General features: G+C 46.3%; 1 protein-coding gene across 4 annotated transcripts in view; it reads right to left on the bottom strand.

Moving 5' to 3' along the window:
* Positions 1-23,598, bottom strand: part of ELP3 (elongator acetyltransferase complex subunit 3) — a 101,340-nt gene extending 77,742 nt beyond the window's left edge. For 2 of the 4 annotated variants that reach the window (XM_074582251.1, XM_074582252.1), the window contains exons 1-7: positions 22,197-22,325; positions 20,648-20,747; positions 19,733-19,871; positions 18,392-18,462; positions 15,982-16,045; positions 14,053-14,121; positions 12,022-12,176 (exon numbers count right to left, since the gene is read on the bottom strand). In XM_074582251.1, coding sequence (XP_074438352.1) covers positions 12,022-12,176; positions 14,053-14,121; positions 15,982-16,045; positions 18,392-18,462; positions 19,733-19,871; positions 20,648-20,747; positions 22,197-22,215 — 617 coding nt within the window. In that variant the 5' untranslated portion in view covers positions 22,216-22,325. Of the gene's footprint in view, positions 1-12,021; positions 12,177-14,052; positions 14,122-15,981; positions 16,046-18,391; positions 18,463-19,732; positions 19,872-20,647; positions 20,748-22,196; positions 22,343-23,272 lie in introns of those variants that run through there. The other 2 variants (XM_074582253.1, XM_074582254.1) reach the window with 2 other exon arrangements.
* Positions 23,599-25,310: the final 1,712 nt, after the last annotated feature.

The raw sequence follows: 25,310 nt of genomic DNA, 5'->3' as shown, positions 1-25,310 counted from the left end.
AAATTTCAGACTAATACATGAATGCTGGTAAAAAAACCAAACATGCATCCATCTTACATGTGGAAGATGCCGGTAGTCCAACACACCGCGCTGATCATCCCAGCAGCCACGACAAGCCGAACAATGAGCCACACGTGGATGAAACGACAGGTTGGCTGCCTGTGCGCTCAACCAGCCATTCTACAACTCCCGTCCTTGCTCCCAGGACACTCGTACAGACTTTTCATCTCCTTGGATTACTGCTAATGGCATTTGAAAATGACAACTAAAGAAAAGTAGCCTGAAAGTCTTGATAAAACCGCAAAAAGAAGCGGTTCAGATGACCAGAAGCTTGAAGGCGCTGTGAAGCTCTGGGCTCGCTACAGAAGAGGGCAAGATATTCCATGCAAACAGCAGCTCCTCTCCTATTTAAGAAAAGAAAATAGTTTACTAGTAACTACATGCCCTCCCAGGCTACCAAACACACCAAAATCACTTCTGAAGTGGGAAAAAAGCCCACGCATGAGAGTTATCGAGCCCAAACAGTATTATTTCCAAAACCATTTGACAGTTTATGATGCAGAAGAAAAGCTTAGAAAAAAAAGTATGCTCAGCGCAATGCGAGAAAACTGGAGACACTTTAAGCTATGAAGTTTTAGAAAGAATCAAATGCATTTCTCAGTAACAATTTGGGAATTTCTGACCAGTCATCCAGGACAGGCACTAAACACAGAGTCTTTGCTTTAAGCATCAGTTCTGTGCAGCGCGGTGGCCTTAACCCCCCCAGTATTTCACGGGGAGAAAAGCGGAAGGCTGTAGGCTGCGTTTGGTTAATATTTCATTTTGGTCAATTTTTCCTTCCTGGTATCTTTTCACCAAGCAATATAAAAATCTAAAAAGCAGCAGCTCTGAGTCCCATTTCAGCTGTCCCTCGTGTGGATTCCAGTACAATTTTATTTGACCTTTAGTTAAATTCCACCTCTCCCAGGCAATCGATAGCAGCTATTCCCACAAGACAGGTTTTACTCTACGTCCCTTTCTCTTTTTATTCAAGCGTACAGAAGCGGATAACACACCTCATGAAAACAAACCATGTCGCCGCAGTGACAGCAAAGTGCCAGCAGCTCGTCAGCCTGCTACGTACAGCGAAACAAAGGCCACCAGAAAAACTTGCACGAGGGGATGCCCAAGATTCGCCCTTGATTTCTCACATCTTTGCTCTGCAATTTCGTTCAGGGAAACCTGAGAGAGCAACAATTTAAAAGTCTGATGCCAAATCAATATGATCGACGATTAGGTCATAATTATATAGACCGTTTACCACGGAAGAGTCAATATACAGTTATAAAAGCAGGATAAAAAGGGATTTGGGAGAAAAACACGACACAACAGTCTCTTTTATTAAATCTAAACTGAAGCTCAAGGTTTTCTTGCCACAGTTGATGAGAGAGTCAGCACTAGGTGAGACTTACATGTATTAAAAAAAAAAATATCTAGTTCCAATTTCATCTGATATTGACTCACTGTGGCCTAGGGAAAGTTGCATATTCTTAGTAACAACCACTTCCGAGCTGTTATTGAGGAAAATAACCGCTTCTGCTGCTGCGGTGCTGCATATAGTTCCGACAACTCAACGCCCTAAAAGCTACTGCTGCATAAAGGCAGTGTCCAGTAAAGACCTTGCTTTGTAGCTTCCGCATCTACTTATTAAACGGAATTCATCTCGCCCCCATCTGACACTCCGATATAAGCATTTAGCTTGCGGAAGGAAAAACAGCTTGACTGCTGTTTTGAGGAAACAAAGAAATTGTATCAATAAAATTATAAACAGAGCTAATAAAAAGCAGTCATCAGCCACAACTGCCAGCGAAAGCTACGGTTTCGCTCATCTTGTTCTCTTGCCAAAGCAACTTCCTCACCTCTAAAGCTGCAATATGAGCTCTCCCAAAAAAAAAGTGCTACAAAAACATACACGCACTTGTTTTCTCCGTGCTTGTAAAAGCAGATGTTCAGGAAGATGCTTCCTGCAGGAGACTGCCAAACTGATGGTGCCATTTCCCGGCTCCATTTGCCGTCCATCGCAGCTCCAACGCAGCGTAAGGTGCCGACAGCTACTCAACTATTAATGGTGATTGAGCTCATTGCTTTGGAAAAGTATTCCAGTTTCTAGCTGCTACAGTCACTTAAAACTGCTCAGACATCCCGCGCAACTCCAGTGAAGATGTGTTGGTCCCAAGGAGCAATTCCTACTAAAGAGTGAAGCCAAACATTTCCAAGCATGGTGGCAACCCCTGCGGATGACACAGCCTGGCTCAGATGAGACAAATCCAGCAAAGCAGAGACAGAAAAAGAGTACAGCCAAAGGTGAGCAACCACTTGGGTCTTCCTAAAGGTGGGGAAAAACAAAGAGCTGGAAAGGAGAATGGGACCAAGAACCAACACTAGAAGAATCAGAGTCACAGAATGGTTTGGGTGAGAAGGGACCTTAAAGGTCATCTAGTTCCAACCCCCTGCCCTGGGCAGGGACACCTCCCACCAGCCCAGGTTGCTCCAAGCCCCGGCCAACCTGGCCTTGAACCCCTCCAGGGATGGGGCAGCCACAGCTTCTCTGGGCAACCTGGGCCAGGGGCTCACCCCCCTCACACCAAAGAATTTCTTCACAATATCCCATCTCAATCTCCCCTCTTCCAGTGTAAAACCCTTCCCCCTCGTCCCATGGCTCCCCTCCCTGCTCCAGAGTCCCTCCCCAGCTTTCCTGGAGCCCCTTGAGGGACTGGCAGGGGCTGGAAGGTCTCCGCGGAGCCTTCTCTTCTCCAGGCTGAACCCCCCCAGCTCTCTCAGCCTGTCCTCCCAGCAGAGGGGCTCCAGCCCTCCCAGCATCTCCGGGGCCTCCTCTGGCCCCGCTCCAACAGCTCCGTGTCTCTCCTGTGCCGAGGCCCCAGCGCTGGAGGCAGCACTGCAGGGGGGTCTCCCCCGAGCGCAGCAGAGGGGCAGAATCCCCCCCTCGCCCTGCTGCCCACGCTGCTGGGGATGCAGCCCAGGCTGCGGGGGGTTCTGGGCTGCCAGCGCACGGTGCCGGCTCCTGTGGAGCTTCTCACCCATCAACACCCCCAAGTCCTTCTCCTCGGGGCTGCTCTCCAGCCATTCTCCACCCAGCCTGGATTTGTGCTGGGGATTGCCCCGACCCAGGTGCAGGACCTTGCACTTGGCCTTGCTGAACTTCCTACAGAACTAGAAATATTCAATAGAACTTCATATTGATCTAGAAATATAAGTATCTTGCAAGAAGTGATGCTGCATAAAAAAAACAGCACAAGCTCAAGGAGGCAGAGATGCAGAAGGAAACACCTGCAATGGAGCCAGGATTCTCGGTGCGGGATCCAGCTCTTGAATGCGAACATCCACATTGAGCCAGGGCTCCCATCTCCCGTGGGAGTCAGTGGTGGTCGCGTGAGTGGAGCCAGACCCAGTGCGGGTCCCTGCTTCAGCATGAGCTGGATCCCTCTCTGGGCTCTGCCGGCCGCATCTCGGCTGGCTGTAAGGGGAGATCAGGCACCCAGTTCACACAGAAACATCTGAATTGAGCTGTCTTAAACCACAAGCTGAACCCACATCTCACCTCGGAGCTGTTAGAAAAAAGGTAAATCTTATTTATATCAAAGGAACAAAGGCCTTTCCCACTAATTTTAGGATTTTTAGAGCAGCACACAATCTATCTCTGGAGGCGAACCAGGCAAACCTGAGGGATTCTCTTGCAGAAAGAGACAAAAAGTGGATAATTGTATAATGCCAAGCCCAGGCAGAGGGTGACCAAATTAAGGCTGTGCAACCACCCCCAGCGCTGCCAGCTCCCAGCTTTTTGAGTACTTGATTTCACAAACTGATGGGCCACGAGGAGGCACAGAGCCCCAGAGCGCATTAGCTGCAACACATTGCAGAAAGACGTATTTCAAAAGCAAACAGCCTCTACTCTGCCTCGTACAGCCTTCGCAAAGCACTCGCAGGAAAACCACTTCTCAACATCCTTCCATAAAAGCATGAAAATGAAACCTGCCTTTTTTTTTTTTTTTTTTTTTTTTTTGCATGCCTACTGCACCCACCATGTTACTAGAAAATGACTTTTCTTGCAAATTAATTTAGGGCTGCTGAAAGGCAGTCGATCTCAGTTTACAGTATCAATGAGGCAAGCACAGCACAGCTGAGGGAACCATAAACCGCATCTCACCATTTTACCAGCCTGTTTTCATTTGGGCTGGAAAGCAATCTCTGCCGAAGGAAGGAAAAAAGGTAGTGCAGGTCCCACGTTACCTCTCCAGGGCATGGGAGCATCAGTTGAGGATCGCTTGCATCCTTACGGAGCTCAAAGCAGTCGCTAATGTTTGATCTTCTGCCCGCTTAGAAAATGAGAATACAACAGCAACTAAGGCAATGCTTCTGTAATACGAGGATGGTGCAATACTTTCTGTGTCAGGGAGGAAATTAACCCAGAAAGCTTATTTAGTACACGCCACGCCGTCTCTTCGTGCCATTACCTTTGGATCACCAGCACAATTTGAACTAGAACCAAAAAATAACCAAGCCAGGTTCATACTCGTACAGGTGACCAAGCCATGAATAAAACTCCATCTCCAGTTTCCAATCCCCGTTGACCACTCGAATCCCATCCTAGCATTAACGTTTTAGCGCGGGTCACTGGAGAACTTGTTATGCTTGCCAAATTACACACGCACAGCAGCGAAGCAGCAAAAATGAGAAAAGTATTCCCTTTGGCAGGTGTTCAGCCGTAATTTGCTGAAAATGTACAAAAAAAAAAAAAAGGCACTGAAATTCATTATTTAGCTTTGACAATGTCATGACCGCTAGGGCCATCATGCTTTTCACCGGCGTAGGATAAAATACGGATCAATGGCATTTACAAATATTGCTAAATGTGGTGCAGCTCCAATTTCTGTTATGAATAAACACTACTACCTCATAAACCTTTGACAAAGATGTGTTTGGTTCCAGTATCCACCTTAGAAAACCTAAAGTCACGTAATATCAGACGTGCTGTTGGTATGAGGGTATGGCTTCTGCATACCCACCTTCCCTGCTCGGCTACGTTTAGTCACAAATCCGAGTATTTTACATGCAGGAGAAAACGCGGCGGAAATACTGAACAGGACAGATAACTGGGTAGGCAATCGCTTTCCATAGCTGCAGGAGGAAAAAAGATGAAGAGCTACTCATATCAAGATCAGGATCTGATGAAGTGACTTTCACTTACATATTTTCCAAATAAAACACACCGCAGCAGCTAAAAGTCGGGTCTTGCAGTAGAAAATAAGCAACGCAGAAGTAACAGTGTACCAACAAAGGCCAGCCAGCTTTGGGGTAAATTTCCTCAATTTCTGCAAGCTGGAAAGACATTATCCATACTGAAGGCATTTAGGGGTAAACACTCAAGCAATAAACAGGTTTTAATGGCAAACATGGCTCCTGCCCCATGGAAGAGCCGCATCCAAAGCTGGAAAACACAGAAAATCTGCCTGCTTCTCCAGAACATCAGGAACTGGTCTCCAAATCTCTGGGAACAAAAGGAAATTTAGGCAGAATCTCTGTTGTAAACGATCTGGCACTAAAACAACAGCCAGTTATCTCCTGCCTGGCACCGAGGCGCAGAAAAATCACTGCCCAGCCAGATGTCCGGAGGGATTTGACAGACAAGCTCTGATGGATACGGCCACAGCAATTTGCAATGTTGCTGCCTCCTGCTATTCGCTTCCTTCTCTGCCAGAAGCCGCTGCTGGCACAGGAGGGGATGCAGAACGGGATAAGTACCCACACACCTCGGCTGCCCAAATTACCCCTAGAACAGGAGCTTAAGCCGGCAATTACAGCAGTTTGTGCCGGAGCTGCTAGAGCTGCAAGAGCCTACCTGTCACAGTACCTACTCGTTACGGCGAGACAAGAGGTGAGATCTGACTATCAAATTCGGGCAATTTGTAGCGGGGCACTTTAATGGGTTGGGCTCCCCGCAGCCAAAGAAGTAGCGGATCTTCTTAAATGGCGATCCGTTCCAGATGACATTAATTTGCCACAGGGTGAACTCTGGCAGCTGAAGGGTGGACGACTGCGATTAGCTGCCTAGTTTGGAAGTGGTAACCTCAAGCGGAGGGTCAAGGTAGATAAAAGCAGAACAGTATCCTCTTAAATCGCCCCAGCATGAATCACTGGAGCTGGGGAGTCAAAGCCCTGGGTTATTTCTGCTGGAGTCACAATTAGTACTCCGAAAGCACAATTAAGATACATTAGTGTAACAAGCAAGCGTATGTCAATCGAGCCATCTGAATTGTTAGGAGAGCATCTTCTTTGCCTATACTCACCGCGAGGTAAAGCATGTTTGTTTAAATCTCTTTGCTTGAGATTCACCGTACCATAGAATTTCTCACGAGTGGGGCCAGAGAAATACATCCATCAGGCCCGTTGCAACAGCCCGGCATAACACGCCCGCTTGCGCCCCACAGAACTTCACTGCGGGTCTGTGCCCTGAAAGGCAAGCTGCCGGGCTAAATCTTGGTAAAATTACAGCAGCAGCAAGACCAGACTTACCTGCAGGAACTTCCGCCTTCTAACAAAACTCCTAAAGTCCTATTTGGGAAATTTAGAAGAGACTTACTTGGAAAATAAACCTTTTGAAAGTAGGTTTCTTCCTCGCCATTGAAAAGCAAAATTATGAGTTGCTTAGTTGTCAAGCTTCGCAATCACTGTATTTCTGCAGCTTCTGTTGGAAGAATTACTGACGCATGAGACCCAACGTGGATATTTGAGAATGGAATGTAACGGTCTTTCCAGAAAACACATCATCTGATAACCACCCAAAACACATTTTGCACGGGTCCCTCTGATCTGGCATGTTCGAGAACAGTGATTTCCAGCTGGGTTTTAAAATGCGTCAGGAGCTCCACATATCAAACCAACTGCTGCTGGAACTGCCAGTGCTTGGCGTTGTTTTTTTTCTTCCTTGGATGGGCTGAGAGGTCTTAAACTGGACACACAACAATCCAGCCCTAAGCAGCGGTTACTCAAAACCTGTGTCTTCTCTTTCACGAAGGCTCTAGAGTGGCTGGATCTGTCTGCTGACCGCTTGCCAAAAGATCAATACGGCTTTTTGGGATACCTGAAAGAAATTTCCTCCTGCGTAATGAAAACACTTGTGGCAGCGGGAAGCATTGCTGCCTGCTCACCGGCCCAGCAGAAGACACAGCTAAGGGTGGAAACACAAAAGGACACTTGGCAAAAGCGATCGATGAGAAGCCGAAGAAAAAGGCAGTCTCGGGGTGTCATCGTCGGGTATTAGGAGCTGCAATTTCTCCAGGAGGAATCAAACGCAGCCAACAGTACTCACTTTGGCAGGTTCTGGGCTTCAACGCACGATGCAAGTGGAAAATGACCCTTTTAAGAGGCTACTGACTGATGAGTGGATGCGAAGCTGAACCAGTCTTGGATTACAGACCTATTATGGAAATAGTTATTACGCCTGCTGTGCACCTGAATATTGGCTTATAAATATCAGGTACACAAGACACTTGAATTGCAGAACATGAGGTTCCAGCAATTTTATCCCCTTCTCACTTTGCCATTAACAACGTGATTTACGACCAGACTGAACATCAGACAATGCATGATACTGTTAGAATAATTTTTTAAAAAATAATTTCTGTGCATTTTTAAAGACACTAAGAGAAGCCAGGCTTGATGGTGCAGTCCAAGGAGCTGCACGGGTGCAGAGCCTGGGGGAAACTTTCTGACACCTGCCTTTCGCAAGACAGGCGAGTTCTCCTTCGGCCTCATTCACTAATTAAAAGTCAGATCCTGGCTCAGAGAAGAGGTGCTCAGCCCTTGGAGTTAAGTGGTGAGTCACAGTGGCAGTTAAATATGCCCAGCACCTTCCATGACTCACGGGTCAGGTGAGAGGAGCAGAAGGCAGGGGAGCAGCAATTCTCATTTGCATGTGTATTTCACACCTTCTTGGTTCACTGTCCTCAGGAAAGAGCAAAGGCAGCCGCAATCAAGTCAACGCTTTGGCTTGATGGGAACAACCCCCAGAGAAAGATGTATTTCTCTACTGTACAAAAAGAAACATCTTGTCTTACAGTGATTCTTTACAGTGATTCTTTAGCAGTAATTACAAATCCCCTCCTAAAGAAGGGATGCCTATCATCAAGTCCACAGCCTTGCCTGATAGGCATCCAGAAGCGCATCGAAATCTCCTTCGTGGTGTTCTCAGCAGCTAAAAAATGAAAGCTTCTCAGTCTCGTTGCACACCCTCTACAAAACAGATCCTCTCCGGCTCTGCAGTTCTTTACTCGTTCCTTGGCCAACTTATTTCTCAAGCATAGCAAAGCACCTCAAGCAAAGACTTCTGTCTGAATAGTCTAAAAAGTGTTTATTACCTCAATAGGGAGGTGCTACAGAAATATTAAACACCAGCAACACTTTCTCAGGGAAGCTGGTTCTTTCCTCCACTCGCACCAGAGTCGCTATGAAAGCCTAGCAGTTTCTGTTTATCTTTTTAAAACTCACACTTTTGGTTGGTGAGTTCATGTATATAAATACAGTCACTTCTACACTCACTTGACTTCCACTCATGCGGAAAGCATCTGCTACCGCTTTATAAATACAGGTATAAAGGGAGTTCTTTACACCTCCCCAGTGAGATGCCCAGTTTACCTGGAAACAGCGTAAAGCAGCAACCGAGCTTAGATGTTCTGAGCCATCCCATGAAGATCCTGTTCTCTCCACTGACTGTAAAGCCACAGTTTCAGCCTTACTTATTTCCCTGAGGAGAAGGACTTGGGGGTGTTGGTGGGTGAGAAGCTCCACAGGAGCCGGCACCGTGCGCTGGCAGCCCAGAAACCCCCCGCAGCCTGGGCTGCATCCCCAGCAGCGTGGGCAGCAGGGCGAGGGGGGGATTCTGCCCCTCTGCTGCGCTCGGGGGAGACCCCCCTGCAGTGCTGCCTCCAGCGCTGGGGCCTCGGCACAGGAGAGACACGGAGCTGTTGGAGCGGGGCCAGAGGAGGCCCCGGAGATGCTGGGAGGGCTGGAGCCCCTCTGCTGGGAGGACAGGCTGAGAGAGCTGGGGGGGTTCAGCCTGGAGAAGAGAAGGCTCCGCGGAGACCTTCCAGCCCCTGCCAGTCCCTCAAGGGGCTCCAGGAAAGCTGGGGAGGGACTCTGGAGCAGGGAGGGGAGCCATGGGATGAGGGGGAAGGGTTTTAAACTGAAAGAGCGTGGATTTAGATGAGAACATTGTGAAGAAATTCTTTGGTGTGAGGGGGGTGAGCCCCTGGCCCAGGTTGCCCAGAGAAGCTGTGGCTGCCCCATCCCTGGAGGGGTTCAAGGCCAGGTTGGCCGGGGCTTGGAGCAACCTGGGCTGGTGGGAGGTGTCCCTGCCCAGGGCAGGGGGTTTGGAACTAGATGACCTTTAAGGTCCCTTCCCACCCAAGACATTCTGTTATTCTATGACGCTATTTGGCAGCAGCTGGATAGAACAGTGCCCCAGCACCCCCAGGACAGACGTTCCCAGTCCCACATCACTTCTCTCATATAGGCACCACTGGGTTTGCAGCTTTGTGATTTACCATGAGGCAGACTTACCGTAAGACTCTGTTATCTGCAAGAAAGCCAGAAGCCAACTCAGAATACCAGCTGGAGCCCAAGGGCCAACACAGTTTGAGGACTTATTTCTTTAGTCAGCCTTGCAGTGCCGGTTCTTCCTGGTAAGGAACAGGATACACCTCCATGGCAGGCTACGCTCATACCGTACTGGTTGCAACTGCACAGAGTCACATCCTTTTTATCAGATTAACTGGGACCAGAAGCTGCAGTGGGCTGATCATGACAAAGTATTATATGAAGAAATTCAAACCTACGTCAAGCGGAGGATGCCATACTGATGAGCCTTTCGGTGCTGCCCAATTCAGACCGTACAGGTCAGCATTCCCACTGTCACCGGAAAGATAGCATTGGACATAGAAGCAGAGCTCAAGTTTATAACAAAGTTAAGAAATGATTGGACAAAAAGGGGAAAAAAAAAAACGTGTTTGCAGTTAGGTGGACCGAAGTCTACATAGGTAGATGCTGCACGGGTTTAATCAAAGGTCATGCTCAGAAAGACTTTTTAAGAAATATCCTGGCTGAAGTCTTTTTCCCCATTAGGGAATCACTGTACAAAATCTAAAATTAACTAACGATTTGCACAAAGAGGAAAAATTTCAAGGCTACCATAATCACATTCAAAATAAGGAAAAAAAAAAAAAAGGAGAAAATCCAGATCTCAGGTTACCGCCTAACGCGGTACCCGTGATATAAACCAAGTAAAATATCGTCAGTATTCCCCACGTAGCACGGCCTCTGTTGATGGAAGTAGTGAGGGGAAAGGGCTGAATCCGCATGTACAAAGAGAAATAAATTCAACCTTGAACATCTATTCCAAGTGTCATTGACCATCTCAAAACAGCACCGCAGTGACAGTTCAACAGCTAAACACAAGCAGCACAAAAAGCAAAAGGTCTGATTCATCTTGATCCCAATTTTCTCACCTCTAGAATATTTAGGAAGTGCAACTTGAATAACTCCCACATACCTCCATTTACTAAGCATTTCACATGAATTTCATGTTAAAAATATAAACCTTTATTTATGTGCCGGAAAAAAAACCCACAAATTGTTAGGGCAGGTTTTGTCACATTGCTCGATGTGCGTGCTTGCAGGGCAGCACACCGACTTCAGAGTCACTTCAATTTTGCATGCCCTTAAAATTACTTGGCCACACGGTCTGCGTCATAAATAAGTTTCCCCAATCTGTAGAGCAAAGGACAGGCTACTTGAAGAGCAATTTTAGGTCCAATAAAATTAGCTAGACACCTACAGCAGAAAAAGTATGGAATAACAACATCCTGAACCACCTGATGTACACACAAGCACAGCACTAATTTGAACAATGAACCTGCAAACACCACCCTTCTTCCATAATGGGCTGTGTCCTTCTGCGCTCACAACCAGGGCACTGGAGCAAAAGAAAAGCAACTTTTTTTTTTTCCTAACTTGTTCGCGATTTTACCTTGATAAAATCCACTTGGAAAGAGCAGCATAGCACTTTTTGTCTGGTCTTTGAATGACAAGAAAAAAAAAAAAAAAAAACAAAACCCAAAGAAAACCAGCTGTTTGCTGCCCTCCAGAGGAAAACAAAACGAAATTACAGCTTTGAAATACGAAGAAGCGAGGCAAGGGCTAGTCCTACTCAGTTTTAAAACCACTTTCTTTAGTAGATGATAATGGTACCAAGGAAAATCATCTGCACTGAATGATGACAAGGTATGACAATAAAACTGTCCGTAGGGATGCTCACCTAGTTTTAACAGCTCCAAAACGTCAAATCTCTCTTCAAATTTTTCTTCTCACTTTTATACTGCAAAACGCACTGAAACGTTATGTATTTAACGTTCCAAAGCACACACAAATAAATCAGCCTCTGATTTTCAGTTCATCAACTGCAAAATGAGACGAGGAGCATCTCCCTGTCACACCGAAATACTGCAAGGGTAACTGTGTTTGATGCTGGAAGGGGCCGGGAGCTCCTGAGCCCTGACGCTCTCGGGGGTGAGTCATCCCCTACAGGAGCTGACGTCTGGCCTCCCTCCAAGCCAGGATCAGCTCCCCTTCCCGGCCAAAGGAAATAAATCCCATGGCAATGGGATTCGTCACAACTCCAAATCAAGGTGATGAGGCATAAAAGGTAGAAGTCCAGATGGAACGCCAAGAAATTAGAAGCAGCTTAGCATTTCCTACACGAGAAAATAGATAAACCACCGCTCTATCTTCTGCTGGTGCTATGCTGCAAGTTGAGCTACAAATATTCTGTGCCTAAACACATATTTGGATAAACATTGCTTTTCAAAGAAGAAAAAAAAAGTCTGAATTTTTAAATTCAGTATTTTCTGGTTTTACATCAGTTAAAGAACACTTCTAAATAATTAAATTAAAGAAAACCAAGACACTTACCTGACGGCCTCTGCTACGTTGTTGGAAGTGTGACCTGATAAGGCATCGTGAAGGTTTCTGATGAAATAATCTCTGTACTCTTCAGGCAGGGCCATGAACGTTCCACCCATCACAATGAACTCTACTTTATCCACGCTGTGCCCCAACTGCTTCAGCTGTAAAATTAAAAGTACCAGGGGAAAATTACCAATCAGGGACTTATCTAAAAGACTTCTCCAAAGCCCCTGACATTCTTACACTGCATTTCCTTCTTTAGTTGTCTTCCCTTTTATGAATGACAAACCATTAATACTTTCATACGCATTTCTTATAATCCCCCCCCGCAAAAAAAATCTAAAAATTATTTTTCTACTACAAGAACACAGGACAGATATTGAGCCCAGCGTAACAGGTTTTCTCGACAAAGCAGAATTATTTGAGGCTAGCATCTTGCTGACGGGAGTTACACGGGTTCCAGTTTGAAGCTAGCTTAGATACGGCCAGTAGGAAAAGTTTCCTCACATTTGCTTCAATCTAACTAACTTTCCTTAAAAACTTGGGGGAGAAAAGGACTACACTGAATCCATGGAGAATTTTCCAATGGATTTGGATATGAACAGGAAACCAGTCAGAGCAGAACAGGACTGAGAAACTCTTCAGGTCTAATTCTCCAGCGGAGACCTCAAAAAAATCATTTTGGTAGAAAAGACACTATTTCGGTACTAAATTCTCCATGGAAGTAATTATCAAGAACTAGCGGCTGCCACAAAAGTTCAGTACAATTTTGTTATAATGGGGTCTCCTATCAGTAATCAGGTTATTGTTCAGAACAGATGACATGAGAGGTTCAAAACTTGTCATTTATCTAACAGATATGACTGTTAGACAATTAAAAGGTCTAAAAATAATTCTTCTACAGGGATCAAGTCAGGCTAACGTAGAATAATAGAATCATGAAACGCTGAGGCTAGAAGGGACCTCTGGAGATCACCTAGTCCAACCTCTCTTCTCAAAGCCGCATCGGCTGCAGTAGTTTGTTCGGTGCTGTGTCCAGACAGGCTTTGAGCATCTCACAGGATGGAGATGGCACAAACCTCTCTGGGTAGCCCGGTCCAGCGCTCGATCGCTCTCACAATTAAAAACTGTTTCCTGATGTTCAAATGGAATTTCTGATGTTTCAGTTTGTGCCAGTTCTGTCACTGGGTACTGCTGAGAAGAGCCTGGCTCCACCTTGTTAGTGTCTCCGTCTTCCTAGCATCTCGCAGCAGGTATTTATACACACTGGTAACATTCCCCCAGACTTCTCTTTCCCAGCCTAAGCAGTCTTGGGTCTCTCTGCATCTCCAGAGATGCTCCAGTCCCTTCATCATCTTAGTGGCCCTTTGATAGACTTGCTCCAGGATGTTCATGTCTGTCTTCTTCTGGAGCACAGAACAGCTCTCCAGACGGGGCCTCACCACTGCTGAGGCCAGAGGAATAGAATCACAGAATGGTTTGGGTTGGAAGGGACCTTAAAGATCATCTAGTTCCAACCCCCTGCCCTGGGCAGGGACACCTCCCACCAGCCCAGGTTGCTCCAAGCCCCGGCCAGCCTGGCCTTGAACCCCTCCAGGGATGGGACAGCCACAAGGGAAGGATCCCCTTCCTTGACCTGCTGGCAACATTCCCCCAAATGCAGCCCAGGAGGCTGCTGGCCTTCTTTGCCTCAAGGCCACAATGCTGCTCATGGTCAACTTGGTGTCCACCAAGATGCCCAGATCTTTTTCTGTCAAGCTGCTGTCCAGCTGATCAACCCCCCAGCACGTACCGGTGCCTGGGGTGGTTCCTCCCCAGCAGCAGGACTTGGCATTCCCCTTTGTTGAACTTCAAGAGGTTCCTGCCATCCTATTTCTCCAGCCTTGTCCAGGTCTCTCAGGTTGTATCATTAGAGACTGGTCTCCCGCTGGACTTAACGCTTTCAGCCCTTTCAGGTCACCAGTTCAGGGAATTAAAAGCATTATCATTATTTTCATCACAACCACAATGCATTCCCCTTTCACTGTAAAAATTTACCTGTTCCACTCTATGTCTTGTCTGGAGATAGGGGTCATATCTAGCCCGAATGGCCCTCATGGACGTTGGCTAAAAAACACGGAGAGATCCATTTTGTAAACTTTTTTTTTTTTAAAAAATCACAGTGAAAAAGAACAAAAGACAACTTTCAGCACTGAAATGCTTCAAATTCTTTAAATGCTAATGGACCCTACAGTCTTCAAACTTACAACCAGAGAATCCATCCAATTGTAAATTTGGATTTGGCTCCTTTTTTATCCGTAGATGGTAATAAGATATAAAGAAAATGACACAGTTTTTGAAAGTTTTAGTGCATTATGGGAGGATGGATAAGGAATCTCTGTCATGAGTCTCAAAAAACACTGTAAAAAAAACCCCACAAACAAAATGTTTTTCAAAATACAAGTTTTTCTGTCCTGTTCATTTCAGTTTTAATTCACTTGGACAACAGTTATCCAAGCAGTGTCCTCTAGAACTCATTTTAAACGTCAAATATTCTTTCATCTAAACGTATTCTTTCAACTGAAATCCCTAATAACTTACTTTTTATATTACTAGCTGATGTAAGCCTATTAACAATACTCTATGGTAAGGTTTTCAAGTTATCTTGTGTATCCTGGATTCATCTGGTGTTTCATATCTGTTACATTAAAAGCTCTAAAGGATGAGGACTCTTTAAATCACGCGTAACCGCCACATGCTGTTAGTACGAAACAAATGAACACAACATATCCAAACCAACATGAATTATAAACTAATATAAACATATAGAGGATTTTCCTACTTTGCACTAATGGGACAAGTTTCAAGCCACTGAAAAACAAATAACAGACAAAATCCATACTAAAAGGAGGCTGCATCACCGTTTACCAAACTAATCCCATTTGTATTTGACTACTTTATATCTATATAGCTACCTACAATAGCCATGAGTTGTTCTGTGAAAACCAGTCACAATAATTTAGTCACACCAAGATCCTTTGCTATCAAACTTTCAGCAGACAAGAGGATACTGCCATTTTGCTTGTATATATATATTTAGCAAGATATCACCGCAGATACAGACATATCGGGGCATAGATGTAATTTCAGAGGCACTAACAGCTGAAAAATGGGCTTTTTTCCAAAGCTTGACCTTTGTTAATTGACTGGGTCCTGCGGGCTGGACAGGACTGAAAACAGGTCCAGTTAGGGCAGGACGCTCAGGGCTGTGTCCAGTCAGTGTCTGACTACGTTTAACGACAGAGATTCCAAAACCTCTCTAGATCCCTACTCAAGTGTTTGACAACTGACATGTTAAAATATTCTTTTCTTACACTGAGGCACGATTTTCCACATTCCAGCTCATCTTTGTTGCCTCTCATCCTTCCACGGGGCAGCTCTGAGGAGTCTGGCTCTGCTTTCTCTGTTCCTTTCCCTTAAACCCACATTGAGCCTCAAGTAAAACTGTATGTTTCTGCGAGACTGTTCAGTTAGGAACACTTTGACGCAGATTGATAACTGCTGCTGTAGGAATCACAGCTAGCATTCATTTCAATAAAGTGCACGCAGCAGTGTCCCATGGGAGACAGCAATGTCACCTTCAACTGCTCTTATTCCCTCATCGCTTTCCACAGCCGGAGATTCCGATTAACGGCTGTTCCCCCACCAGCAAGTCATGGGGTACAGCCACGATGCTCGCTCCTGCTCTACAGCGTATTACGCGTATAACAACACAACAGCAGCAAGGTGAGGAGAAAGAAACAACTGCTACAATAATTGAGAAGAATTTCTAGTCCTGTAGTTGAGCTGCTTTAGATCTTGGAAGTTTATGAAGTCTGGTTTTGTTTTTTATTCTTGCAACACAGGCGAATTTGTAGAAATACTTGGCAGCCTAAGCCAAGTTTATAGAGAGTGCAGGCAATGCATTATGGCAGACCGAAATAATACCTCATATCCAGTGTAAGACTGTGTTGAATATTCAAAATCAGAATCGGGGCCACCTGGGCAGTATCTGCAAACAAAAAAAGACAGAAAACAGGCATCAAACTCATACAATTGAAACAACTTAATCCGTCTGCCTGAGGTACAGGTACACAGGAGGGTGCAGGCTGAGCAGACACTGCTCTAACTACCCCATCTCTCATCAGAAACGCAGGGGAACACAAATTCGAGACAGCCCAACCACGGCAACACGCTAACTGCTCTTGGGAGCTCTCCTATAGGCAAAAACGAACCCACAAAAGGAAGGCCTTATTAGCTCAAACACTACGGTACCTTCTTGCCGCGATACAGCCCCCAGACTAAAGCCAGCTCACGACTGGTTAGCTCAGAGCATGGGATGAGCGAATAAATACCCGTGCTCCTGCATCACTCGATGTAAAAACAGGTACAGACCCAAACACACGTGCTGGAGAGAGTGATTCTGTGATATCCAGTAACACTGACAGGAACTGAGCCTACGTATGTTTACAAACACAATACAGTGCAGAACAGTTGTTTCATCTAATTTTAATGAGAATGGGATGTCAAAAAGCAGTTCAGGCCTGCCAAATGACTACATCCACGTGAAACAACGTGATAAGACTTACTAGAAGCAGAACGTACTGTGAAGGTATTTCTGGAACACGGCGTTATCTTAGGGAGCTGCCATATAGTTTTGGAGCAGTCATTACAGACAGATTATCACATTTTAAAAAGTAACTTTACAACCATAAAAAATTTAAATATTTCAAATATTCAAAAACATCGCCTTGTTTGATGTAAAGTGTGATTTTTGCCTGGCATGGAAAGACATAAAGTAGAGATATCATCCTGTTACACAATCTACATTTCTTTTCCAGAAATTTATAGAATTTCAATATCTTCATGGTAAGAACGCTCATTTACATTTGTTTTCTGAATTTAGGAACACGTTATTTAATGAATACAGCATTCTAAGACAATTTCAAAAAAATACAGTCCATCCGCTCCAGATAACTGTGTGGCAGTTTAGTATTAAATGACAGTTTCTACATCTAGAGGCTCTTATTCCGTGACCCAGCAAGACAGACTTGCAGCTTCACAGTGTGCCTGCTAGCCAGGAGAGACGTGGTACACGGCAGGTAGCAATTAAAAGGAATATAAATTTATTCTGAAGGGTCCTTAGCTTTCTTTTGAGGCCTGTGGGATTAATGACCAACCTACAGCCATTCTGTGCTCAAAGATGACCTGAGACAGGAGGGTTGACAACCCCTTCGGCGTCAGCTGCAGGTGCCGAGCACCTCCAACAGACGAGGTAACAGAGCAGCCAGCGTATCGTTACTCACGGTGCAGATCTCAAACACACAAAGAGAATGCCATCTCTATCAAATCAGACACATTCGGTTCACAGTATAATTGATTAGTTTCTTCACTGCCTGCGCTGCAAACTCAACCCAAGTCATCTGTCACCATTAGAAAATTAATTACCAAATTACCGCGGCCAAACTAATTTGCTGGTAAAAGTTGTGCGATCCAATTGAAGACATTTCATATACGTAATTACCTGGAACATCTCAAAGAGAATAGCTGCTCATGCGAAAACAAGAACGCTCTCTGCTAGGCAGCTGGTAGTGAAACACACTGATGTTTCAGGGGTGACATGGCAGGAAAGAGAAGCTATGTCTTGAAATACATGAACTGACACGGTTGGGAAAAAATACAGATGAGATTTCAGGTGCACAGACTCTTAAATCCAACAGAGCTAATATACTTCAAGGTAAAGCCTGATTGGGTTTCTCAATTCAAATAAAACTCAGAAGCTATTCCCTTAATGCCACAAGCTTTTGGCAGCTGGAGGCCTTCCCCTCCATCTGCGCTCCCATTTGCTTCCAGAGCCGGGCAGAGCCAGACGGTCACACCGAGCGAGCCTGTGCAGATGCCACCTGCACCTCCCCAGGTGGGTCTCACTTCAGCAGTTTTCAAACTTTTCAGATTGAACCCTGTTTCTTTTCTGTAATAGTCTTCTCCAATCTGCTTAGGTACCCAGTCGTATGCGCAACACACCTGCACACCCTAATACAGTAATAACATAGCTTACGTTTATCATTAATATACTCTCCTGGTTACTACATTCACAAAAGCATATATCTACTAAAGGTAAGCAGGCTTTGGCCCACAGAAAAAAAAAAACAAAAACAAAAAAGGCATCCTCCTTGAAGAAAAACTGAAAACAAGTAGTTTGGTTTTTTTTAAATGTAACGTGCAGGTATCAGCAATCTGTAACTTTGCGCTTGTGCGGAAAGCAAGCCTGTCCCCAATACGATGCTACTGCAATACTAGATTTATACGGAAATACTGGAAAACAGTCCTCTTAGGTCATGTAAGCTGTCATACTTACACACATATGTTGCCCGTAAAGTTAATATGTGGACACCTGTGTGGTTTACACATCACAGCCACGACGGCAATCTGTAAGAAGCAAAGATACAGAGGAGAAAAATTACAGCAATTGCTTCTCAAGTTACTAAAATAAAGTGCATCTTGGAAGGCTATGTATACATGTGCATCTGCGAGAGACTATTTAAAGATGTTTTCCGCTTAGTCTGCCACCTAGAGTATCTGTGCCTTAACTCTTGAAGGAGATAACAAATATATCAAGAAATAGGAATCCTGTTGTTTAGTTAATCTTCACAATCCAGAATAAATTGGCAGCATGTTATGAAGAACCAGGTGTCTTATACCAAATCTGATTAACCACCCCGCTGAAAAGATGCAGACGGACATTCAGGTATTTACTAGGACCAGTTAACATCCATCTGAACCAGTGCAAGGGTAAGCGTGTGCCACCAGGCATACCAAACACCATCTGGAAGATGAAAATCAGGGAAAGATGAAGAGAAACAAAAAGATAGAAGCCAAAGATAATAAAAACAGCTTCCCCCCCCCCAACTGAGCAAAGCCATTTTTTCCCCAGACTGAGATCTCCGACAGCTTTTCACACACTAAATGCAAGCACAGTGTAAGATGCTATCTTCTCTTTTAAAAAGGACCAGAGGGGAGAAGAGACAGACACACTAAGATTTTCTAGTGTCTGCTAATTTGGGGGATCCAATTTGGAATAACTCTTTTCCAGTTTTCAGAAACCCTGGCTGCAGTAAGAGTTTAATGAAATAGTCTACAGGCAGAAAGAAGAAATTAAAGAAATGAAGGGTTTTTTAGGGGTGGGGTTTTTTGTGGGTTTGTTTGACTTTTTTTGTTTTTTCGGTTTTCTTTGTGGCTTTTTTTTTTTTTTTTAGCTATAAAAATTGAACCCTTCCTGAGATTTTGGTAGGGAAGCTTTAAAACACACAGCTGAATGTTAGCTGTACCTCTATTCCTGCTTTCAGCCTGAACTACCTTTCCAAGAAACAGGTTCAATGCTAACATTTTACCTTTGTTCACTGCGAGGGCCCGCAGATTAAGCTGCACTGTCTCTACAGCGACTAAAAAGCAAGACATGCTGCTCTGAAACAAAATCTCCAGATCTCCTCTTTCTCTTCTCCCAAATGCTTCAAAAGCAATAGCCCTGTGGGCACAACATCACAGGAAAGGCAACCTGGAAGCTGGCAGTGCAGCCAGCGCATCTATATTAAAGCTTCTGGACAGTCAATATCCCGGTCTTTGAAAACAATTAAACACAATTTATCGATGAGAGCGGGGAAGGATGGTGGTGGATGGAAAGGACAATGTATGTGCTTACCCCGCTCGCAGTTCTTATAGGCTTGGCCTTCAGCTTGGGTACCAGCACCTTGCGGTACTGTGGTGGAACAGCAGCGATGACGTCGACCAAACGTGGCTGCGCTGAAAGTCCATACTTCGCCGACGTCTTGGTTTTCAGCCTGAAAACAGAAATATCTCAAATTAACAACTCCATTCTGACTTGCACACCCAAATTAAACAGCAGTGCTATTGTGTCACTGTTGGGGTACATGGAGATTGAGGTAGATTGTCCCAGTTTGCCTTTCCAGGTAAATTGTTAAATAAACATACAGTAATTCCTTGCAACAACTGCACTGAATATTAAGATACAGGAAATAAATTCCAAAAACAGCTGATATGCAACAACTGCCAATGCTTTCGGTTTCCGTATATTTTTCTTCTAAATATGGTTTTATCAAAACATAGTGAAAGCTGCCCACAGACTCTGGCTTATCAGTTTTCAGCGATTTAATTATTTTCATAAGCCTTCCATGCAATTAACCCCTCATACACACACTTTCTTCACTTCTAAGACATTGCTAAGAAAATTTAATTTAAACTTTATCCCTAAATTAATCTTTCTCTTCCCTGATGGAACTGACTTCGGGACTACTGAAAGATGAACACAGGTAGAAACACAAAAAGGCAATGACAAGTTTCTTACAAGTTTTTCACAAAGACAACCCATTTTGTACTCTGAGTGTTGCCAACAAAGTACCAAGGCATGATTTCAAATCACCACACAATTTACAAATCCTGGTGGTATTTTTTAATCAGATAACGGTAAGAGAAATTACAATAGCCTGCGAAAATAAAACATTTTAAAATAAAGCCTGCACGTAAGAGATTGTACAGGACACGTTCATCACTGGTGGACCAGGTCTTCAGCGTCATCCTAGAGTGACTTGTGACTTACTTGTTCAGATTCACATCTTTCCCCTGTTCATGAGCCTCAATTAATTGCTTTATGATGTCAGCTATCGTCATCATCATCAGCTCTGCATGGCTGAGGTCTCCTGAAACGAGAACAATAAACCACGTGTATAGCCAGTGCTTTCTAACAGCTTGTGACAACCAAGGTGCATCTGCTCTGCAGTTCATTTTTAGTATTTCCTACAATTGTAGCCTACAGAGGGAATTTTGCCACTGTGTATCACTCTTGATTTGCAGCATTTCCCATCCAAATGACACCACTGGTTTTCTTTTACTTCTAGGACAAACTCCACCTTCTTGTATCAGATGAATCTGCACAACAGCTAGAAATATAAAGTCATTGGAAGTTAAAGACAATTAGGAGACTAGTCTGATGCTACCTGTACACTTGGCAAGGAAGAGAACGTGTTCTGAGGATGGTGGGGCAAGCCAAATGAAGAGGGCAGCTCTGTGAAGTCCCCTCCATTACAGAGAGGGTACGCTGCATCGGGCAGCGTATCAGTGCCTTAAAGCTTCTCCATCGCACCTCACAGACCCACCTCATGCTGCAACAAGGGTCCGCACTGTATAGACTATACACATTCCTTACATTTCTTCCATATCAGCCTTGGGAGAAGAAGGGCATTGCTATTAAGAGATTCATGACACTTCCTAACAACAACGGCCATTTATTTCACCTCGTGCAGCTCTGTCTACACCAGCAAGTGTTGGGACAGTAAAATACATGCGCCAAACTTGACAGAAAACCCACCAGCAGGGACGCAGCCAGATGCACAACCGCTCCCAAACAAGTTTTTGTTCCTGCCAGCTGTGCTGAAATCCGGCAGCATTTACACCCATAAGCACCGCAGCGACGCTCCCATACGGTCTCTCTCTGAAAGTAGTTTTGTGGGCCAGACCAGGCTGCTGCTAGCCCCGTGCTGCTCTGTATCATCTTTGCTGCCCCATATCCTTTCCCCTGTTTTTTTTTTTTTAACCTTTTGCCGTGAGGGAAAAGCCCAGCAACACCCGGACTGCCCTGTCCCCAGCACCCTCTGTGTCTGACAGTCAGGAGCAAGGCAAACTCCTGAGCACCCACATGGGTGCAAAGACTCTGCCTCCCAGTGACAGCGCCCCATTCAACAGCAGGGAGGGGAAACGGGTGGCTCAGGGAGGGGGGCCGAGGGGTGCAAGGTCCGGGCTGGACCTTCACCCGCCTCCGAAAGAACACGGAGAGGGGAGAGCAAGGTCTTGCCCCACGTTCCCACTCCACACACAGGCACAGTGACAGGGGAGGTGGTAAAGCCCTGCCACCCCACAGCTCCCACCCCCACAGCGCCGGGGGAAGCAGGAGGAGAAGCCCCGTCCCCACAGACCCCCCCCGCCATACCCAAACACAGGGTAAAGTGTGCCTCCTCGCCCCCCGCCTTACATACACACAAGGCCGGGGAAGGCGGCAAAGCCCTGCCGCGCTGCCCCCAGCGCCTGGGAGAGGGGCAGGGCCCACCCTGCCGCCATCCCCCGCGCAGTGCGAGCCCCCCACACCCCAATACCTTTCCTCTTCTGCTTCATGCTGGCGGCAGCCCCTCGGCCTCTCCCCTCACGGGCCAGGCCGGCGCCTCCTGCCGTGAAGTAACACCGCGCCTCGCCGTCGTGAAAGCGCCGCACCTCCAGCTGCGCTGCCGTAAAGCACCACCTTCCCCTCAGGACCCACCCCTCCCGCCGCCGGCCTTCGGGCCCTGCGCCCCTTCAGCGCTAGGTGGTAGCAAAGCGTCGACACGAGGAGGGGAAAACAAGGTGGATTTTCCTCACAAAAGGCTAAAAGTCCCTCCCCGGGAGGTGCTGGGAGAGCTGCGGGATCCTGGGGAGCACAAAGCGGGAGCTGGGGGGCGGTGGAAGGGGACGGGGGCGTTGAGCGGCTCCCTGTGGGGAGGCTGAGGGAAAGGGCTGGTTCAGCTGGCAGAGGAAGGGCTTTAGGGGGCCCTGACAGCAGCCCCCAGTACCTCCAAGGAGGTTATGTCTTCGCAGTGGTGTGTGGTGGGAGGACGGGAGGTAATGGGTGTAAGTTTTAAGGAGAGCGGTTCAAACTGGGTGTAAGGAGGAACTTTTTCCATCACCAGGCCTGCTAAGCGTCCGAGTGAGTTGCCCAAAGCAGTTGTGACATCTTCTTTGGAGGATTTGAACACCCAGATGGATAAAGCCCTGAGCAACCTGTGCTGATCCCAGAGTTGACCCTGCTTAGTGCAGGAGGTTGGACCAGAGACTTTCTGGCGTCCCTTCCGGCCCTAATTCTTCTGTGGTCCTATAAAATAGGGTCAAGATCCTTCCATGAATCTCCAGTGACTTCTAGAGCCCACATGAGCTTCAACATCTACAGCCTCTCCAGGCAGGGAGTTCATGGCTGAATTACATCTCGCTCGCTGCACCATCCTCTGCTATCAATGTTGTGGTTTTGGCCGGGTTGGCCGATCAGAACGACAGATGGCCCTCCCTGCCCAGTGTCTAAAGAGAGGAGAGGAAGAGATAAAGAGATTTACGAGTTTGGAAAAAGAACTAAACTACTTTAATGAAAATAATAATAAATAAGGAAATAATAAATAACAATTAAAAAAAAGTATACAATACATACAAAACCGTATCCAGCTCCCAGGATGACGATCACATCACCAGCAGGCACAGGGAAGGTCCCAGACTGGAGTCAGCGACGGACAGGAGCTGAGTTCCAGATTTGGAGTCATGAATGCTTGGATGGGGACTGAAAGCAGGCAAACAGACAGGGTCCTCATCGGATGTCAGCCATTGAAGAAAGAGACTTGACCTTTTGATCCCTTAGCTTTTATATTGAGCATGATGCATATGGGCTGGAATACCCTGTTGGTCAGTTTTGGGTCACCTGTTCTGTTCGCTCCTCCCTGCAGGTGGGACCCCTCTACACTTTTCCGCCTCCAACCCTCTAACGGGGCAAATAGCGAAGTTAGCTGACCTTGGTTGTTATAGCAATAAGTATAAGCAAGAGCCTGTCTGCATACCATTCAGTGGTATAATCAGGTCTTATCACTCTGAGAGTGAACAGTTTCTGAACTGTTAATTTCAGAGTTTAGTCAGTTAGAAGAGGCCCAGCCAAAACGTAAAATTACAAAACAGAAAATTGGTTGTGTTTTACCTCAAACCAGGACACATGGGGAACTACCTGCTTTTGTTTGTGGCTGTTAGCCAGAGCCTCGCTGGTGCCGCCAGCTCCCACGTCTCCTTGCTGGTGGCATCCTGGTAGACCAGTAGATTCTGGTGGATCTCTTTGTGAGTAACGTGAACCTAGCAGTGAGCAGAGGGGAGAGGCTGCCTGGACAAGAAAACAGGATTGCAGAGGTGGAGAAAATAGGCAGAAAGGAAAACCAGGCCACCAGAAAGAGAAAAAAACAAACACCAAATGACAGAAAAAAATGGAGAGATATCACCAAGTGACCTGTTCTTGTGATTTGTGAGCTGGTAAAAACCTTTCTTTGAAAACCTCCTGATCTAAGGGTGACATGAAGACTTTCGGCATCACACTCATGAGCGGTGCGCGCCTGGGGACTGAAGGGTCAGCAGGGTTTGCAGGGAGGGAGGAGGGCATGTGGCAGGAGCCCAAGGTTGGCTGTTCCTGCTGCGTGGGTTGGTTTATAAAGCAACCGGAGCCTGTTCTGGTGCCTGAGGTCAGCACGCGCAGCCTGGCAGGCAGCTTGGGTGAGGGTCTGTGTGCACGTGGTGTGAGACCATCCTGCCTTTCTCCACCTCGCTGGGTGGGTTTGGCAGCGTCCTGCCCTCACAAAGCAAGATCCCAGGATGGAAGAGGTTGCAAACATGGTTTAGACCATCTGCTCCCGTTGCTACCTCTCTCCTGCCTTCAGGGCTTTTTGGAGCTCGGTTTCCTTCCTACAGGATGTGCTGGGAGTGCCCTGCAATGTCTGGATCTGTCTCTACCTGTGATTTTACCTCCCCGGGGGTCTCCCAAGCATCCTGTGCCAACCAACAATTTACCCGTGGTTTGGAGAGTGGCTGTGATCAGGATACGGGCTGTGCAAACAGCTACAAAGCGTCTATCCAGACATGCATCTTCTGCCATCACTGTTCTCAAACCTATCGCAGCAGCTGCTGTAGAGCAGGGGAGATTTGAGATGCAGCCACGCAGTCGGGGGTTGTCTGTGTGCCAAGCTGTGCCCTGCTTTGGGCTGGCTGGGGTATGAAAGCAATTTCTTCCCCTGAATTATTTGGTGGTGCACATACTCCACAGCATCCATCTGGAGGATGTCTTTGTGTGTTGTTGGGGATGGCACAGAGCACAGGACAGGTAGGATGCCCGTGCTAGATGCACGGTAAGGCATCTGAGAGTCTAAGAGCATGCCAGCGGGGTCAGGGCGACTGATATCAAACTGATTCCCATACTGATTCCCTCCCCTTAATTCACACCCCCCTAAACACAACCCTGCGCACCGTGTTACTGCCTCCTCAGCCCTTCATTACGTGAGCTGAGCTGTGTTCTCCATTCGTTATCGGCTTCATCCACCTATTACAGCAACTTTTTATCTTGCTTTTAGCCACTATCATTAGCTGCTTTCCCTTTGCCGCAAGGTCTCCACGCTCTTCCGTAACCGTCCTTTAACCTATTATAACCCCAACGCTGCTACTGA

This window comes from Larus michahellis, chromosome 3 (genome assembly GCF_964199755.1).
Source record: "Larus michahellis chromosome 3, bLarMic1.1, whole genome shotgun sequence".
In the NCBI taxonomy this organism is placed as follows: domain Eukaryota; kingdom Metazoa; phylum Chordata; class Aves; order Charadriiformes; family Laridae; genus Larus; species Larus michahellis.
Note: the sequence above shows the minus strand (reverse complement) of the source record. Positions and strands in the feature narration are given on the sequence as shown.